Source organism: Drosophila tropicalis, unplaced genomic scaffold (genome assembly GCF_018151085.1).
Source record: "Drosophila tropicalis isolate 14030-0801.00 unplaced genomic scaffold, ASM1815108v1 contig_878, whole genome shotgun sequence".
NCBI classification, from domain to species: domain Eukaryota; kingdom Metazoa; phylum Arthropoda; class Insecta; order Diptera; family Drosophilidae; genus Drosophila; species Drosophila tropicalis.
In genome coordinates, this window is record NW_027173374.1 from 3504502 (window position 1) to 3509319 (window position 4818).

The window sequence follows — 4818 nt, forward strand, 5'->3', positions numbered from 1 at the left end:
TAAGCACCAGTGCCAACAACAACAAGTTGGAGAAGCTAAAAAAAAAAAACAAACAACAACAAGAACAAACAAAATGGCGCGACGACAAAATGCTTGAAATGTCTGTGACCTTTGAAGGGGGCGTGGGCTCTTATACTGATATACGGAGGGGTGTACAATACATACATATATAGTCGGTGTATAAATTTTTGCGCATCAAAGGCGCAATGCCACCAGACGACTCCTTTGGGGGAATTCGTTTGGCCAATTATTTATTTATATTTTCTTAAGCAGACGCATTATTTAAATGATGAAATAAACAAAAGCTTTTTTTATTTTATTGTGAGTCAGATGTCGCATTTGTCAGGCACTGTAACAAAATTCACAAATAAATACATCATACATAGACAATATGTAAAGATATTTCGTTACAATTTTAACTAAATTCAGTACCATCTAATACATATGCTTACTAGCAAATCTGAATTCTTTAAGCTTTAATCTCTGCATCTTATTAAATCTCGATAAAAATATGAGACAAGCATAAATAAATGCTGTGATTTGGCTAAAATGTTGGGCAACAATAGTATGAAGTTTATTGTTAAATTTCGTAGCTTTACTTTTTCTCTTTGAAAAATGTCTAAGAGCATATAAATTTATGACTAAAAATGATGATCCAAAGTAAAAAGACTAAGCCCTTACTGGCTGTTAGTTCGACTGTTGCCCGATTCTCTTCGAATGTGTAGTGAACGACACCCATTTTGGTTTTCAAAACATCGTTTATTATATCCGAATCCATATCATTTTGTTCGAGACAGTCCTTTAAAAGGTCATCGGGCATTTGAATGTGAAATGGAAAACAAAATATTGATGCACTGGACAAAGTGATTGTATTATTACCGCCATTTTCATCAATACAATTCAAAACGTTCACCTCGACAAACTCAAGAATCGGACAATCCAATAGGGGCGATGATTTCAATATGAGAACTACATGGTGCAATGAGTCGACCATATATATACCCATCGGTTCACCACTCTCAATTAATGTATCCTGGTATTTAGTGGCGGCCCACAATGGAAATTTTCCTTGGCATTTACGATGGAGTAGCTCAGTGTGATTTTTTACGATTTTTACGCAACGCTCTGGTAAAAAGTTGTGTTCCATTTGCACCACTATCAGAAATAATAGGGAGAGAAGAATCGGGACTATAGAGTGTAATTTGTAAAGTTCCATTATAATTATATTAATACTGTTGATTTAGTTTGAATTTTATCCACAATTTATTAGTCGTTTATGACAGATAATAGATAACTTCTATGATTTAAATTTGGAACTAAAATTACTTTACACTTGGCATTGAAGGAAAGTTTGATTTCTTTTTTCTATACATTTGTTAAAACTAATTATATTTTCTGGTATTTCTTTTTATATTTACTCATAAGTTATATATTAGTTTAAGCTGTTTGACCAACAATTACTAGATAAAACATATATCATAACCTTTTGGGCACTGAACTTTTAGTAGACACAAAAGCCACCGAACAAAATGAAATATTAAACATTTTCACACACAATCACACACTCACATACTGAAAGATGGTGGCATGGAGACAAACCGAAGTTCAACTAATACTGATTTATTTATTGTATATATATTTGTGTAATAGCATAAATGTTATCACTGGCCAAACAATACAACAAAAGCTGACAAGCACAAGGGGCTGAAAGAATGAATAAAGTGAAAAAAAACCAAAAGAGGGGGGAACTGAACTGAGCTCCAACAACAATCCCCAACCCCGGAAACGCTACACTTTACCTCCCCAAGCCCGTTACCAACTCGTCTGTCGTCTAACAAATGGTCATTTATAACGAACGATTGCCCGAGTCGGGCATTACATAATAATAAAATAGACAAAGCATTGGCCATGTCCTTACTTCCAGTTCTGCCCCGTTGTCCTTTTACCAATGGTTGCATCATTTAATATGCGGCGCATTTTAACGCTTTATCTCAGGAGAGACAGCGATAGAGGCAGAATCAGAGAGATAGTCGGAGAGAGTGAGAGAGAGACACAGTTGAACAGAACTGGAGATAGATCATGGAGGGGTTGGTAGTACGTATTTATCATCAATCAAGGCACGGCCTGCTGCACATTCTTATACATATGTATATATACATGTATACAAACAAACAAACACACACACACACACACATGGACCACTTATGACTTTTGGCCTAGCATCTTGAACCGGCCTGAAGACTCCTTCGAGTGGTCTACAATGCTTTCTGCTGATTGATGAATCGCACATGTAAATTAATTTCCAGCCGTTTTCTTCATTTCTTTTCTTTTTCTTTATATCGCTCCACTTGTCAGTCTTTTCGAAGTGTGCGTGTGTGTGTGTGTGTGAGTGTGTCTGTAAGAAGAAAGACTCTTTGGCAGCGGCTTGTAAGCCGCTTAATTGCTTTATTTGGAACGCATTCGTTTTCCCTCACCCACATATGTATTCTAAGACATTCTCCTCAATTGGCTTTTCTCAAGAATTTTACTTCGTTTTCGGCAACTTTTCGTCGACAATTTGTGTTGGGTTATTTATATGTGTCTTGGATATTTAAAAGCATCTTTTCTAAATACAATTGTTCATGGAATGCGACCCCTCATACACATGTGTATCCCCATCATTCGTTAGTCCTTACTGTTTTATGCTACATTTAAGTTAATATGATTTACATTCGGATTGTGGTGGCTGTCAATCTAGAGATGGTAGGAGATGGGGCAGAGAGTGGGCGAGAGATGAGACAGCATGAAGCAACTGCCATTAAAGATCAATCAAAAACGTTTATCCTTGATTATTTGTCATTATCCTTTTGCGCCACGCCAACCGCAACAACAAAGCCATTGACAATAAGAACAACAAACGCCAGGCATAATCCGGCCTCAAAGCTCAAAGCAATGTATGTGGGTTGGCTGGCAGTTCAGCCAGTCTTTTATTTATTTTGTACATTTCAAATGTGCGCTAATGCCTGCTCAAAAAAAAAAGGGGAGACCAATACGGGAGATGGAGAAAAATAGCAGAACAGCAAATTTTCCTTTCGTGATAAATGACATTAATCCGCCGTGTTCAACGATTCAAGAGTGCTAAAGCCGCTGCCAGCCTTTCATGCCCAAACTATATTTGTTTTGTTAATAGCCTTCAACTGGAAAGTCTGCACAGGCTGATAAGACAAGTGGCTTTGACGCTTTGATATATAGACAATCACCCACACATATACCCACTTGCGTTTAGACAGTGAGCATAGACTGACAGGTGTTTGAGTCGTTGTCTTAATCCTAGTCCTAGCCAGTTGACGACTATTAATATTCATTAGTGGATGCAATGCCATAGAAATTCATTCGCAAGAGTCTATTAAGAATTCCGTATGTGAAATTATTCTTAGTAACTCTGAACCACAACTACTAACAAATATGTTGATTAGAAGGTTAGTTGTTTAAATTTAGTCACTTCTTTTGCTAAATTCTGAGCCAAATTGATTTACTTTGGACCTTCTGTTTTCTAGGAATTCACAGAAACATACTGCTTTCTTTTACTTGAATCAATATTTTCTATAATAATAAAATAGATGGGCTTTTTCGGTAATAACGCCTGGCGGTGCCCATTGCTTATTGATGGTTCTGCGGAGTTTTATTGTTAACGAATAAAATCCATTTCTCGAATGAATTTAAAACATTTTTCTTGAACTTGCTTACATTTGCCTTATTTCAATTCAATTTCAAGCCCATCCCCAGACAAATGCAACTTGGCAGCTTTACATTCGCCCTTCTTCCGCTTTTTGTTGTTGACGATATTGGCATTCCCGTTCCCCACTTTCATTCCCGATGTCGGTCGCCTTCTCATATTGGCAATCATTAATTTATCAATGTGCCTTGCCTGCGCGCGCCTTGGGAGCTCATGAAAATTTTCAGCTCACGGCTTTTTTTATGTGCTTTTTTATTATGATTATTTCTTTCTTTTCGCTTTCACATATGCAGCCTGGGATGGGCAAAGAAGCTTGTGTGGGTGGGGCAAGACTAGGGCTTTGGGCCCAGGGCCAGAGCCTCTCCCTAGCTTGTTGCTGGCTGACAAAATAAAGTCAAAAATCAAATGTTTTTGATATCGACTTTGACAGCTTCATGACAGCGCTCAATAAATTTTGATAACGTTTTAGATGGAGATGGGGGTGAAAGCGGAATGCGGCGTAGGCGGGCAAGGTAGGCATCAAGAAATTGAAAAGGCAAGACAGGGCAGAAATCAGAAATCACAGTTCTTCAACACACAAGACACAAACCAAATCGACGAAGGCAAAACGAAAAAAACCCACGCACACAGAGAAAGTTTTCCACAGTTGCTGACAGGTGAAGAAGTTTTTACCTGTGCGCTGTTAGCTTTTACTTCACCTTTTCCTTTCCATTTGGAGTATGTGATGTGGGATTTTCAATCTGTCTCTCTCTCTTCTTTTGATTCTGATTTTCACCCTCTCTTAATATAAGCCTTTAGATATTTATGGCGAACAACAAAACACGTAATTGTTTAGCGCCAGATACCATTGAATTATAAACACCTTGGTTTTTGGTTAACTTTACCCAAGACCAGAGAGTTTGAGGCAGTTGGAAAAATCTCTGAATAATATATGTATAATATCCTATAAAATATATAATATATATATGTATAATATCCTGTCAAAATCTGCGAAGGCTTAAGGTGGAAATTTTTAAAAATATATCCACAAATTAATATGAATACTGTATCATTTATGTTCCTAGCACATTAAAATATTTCTAGACGGCCTTTACAGAGAACCC

The 4818-nt window shown here is 37.2% G+C and overlaps 1 protein-coding gene across 1 annotated transcript; it reads right to left on the minus strand.

Moving 5' to 3' along the window:
* Window positions 1–619: 619 nt before the first annotated feature.
* On the minus strand, window positions 620–1280 carry LOC137585936 (uncharacterized). The gene has a single exon (XM_068301968.1). The coding sequence runs from the start codon at window positions 1214–1216 to the stop codon at window positions 620–622; it is 597 nt and encodes a 198-aa protein (XP_068158069.1). The 5' UTR covers window positions 1217–1280.
* Between the last annotated feature and the right edge of the window lie 3538 nt (window positions 1281–4818).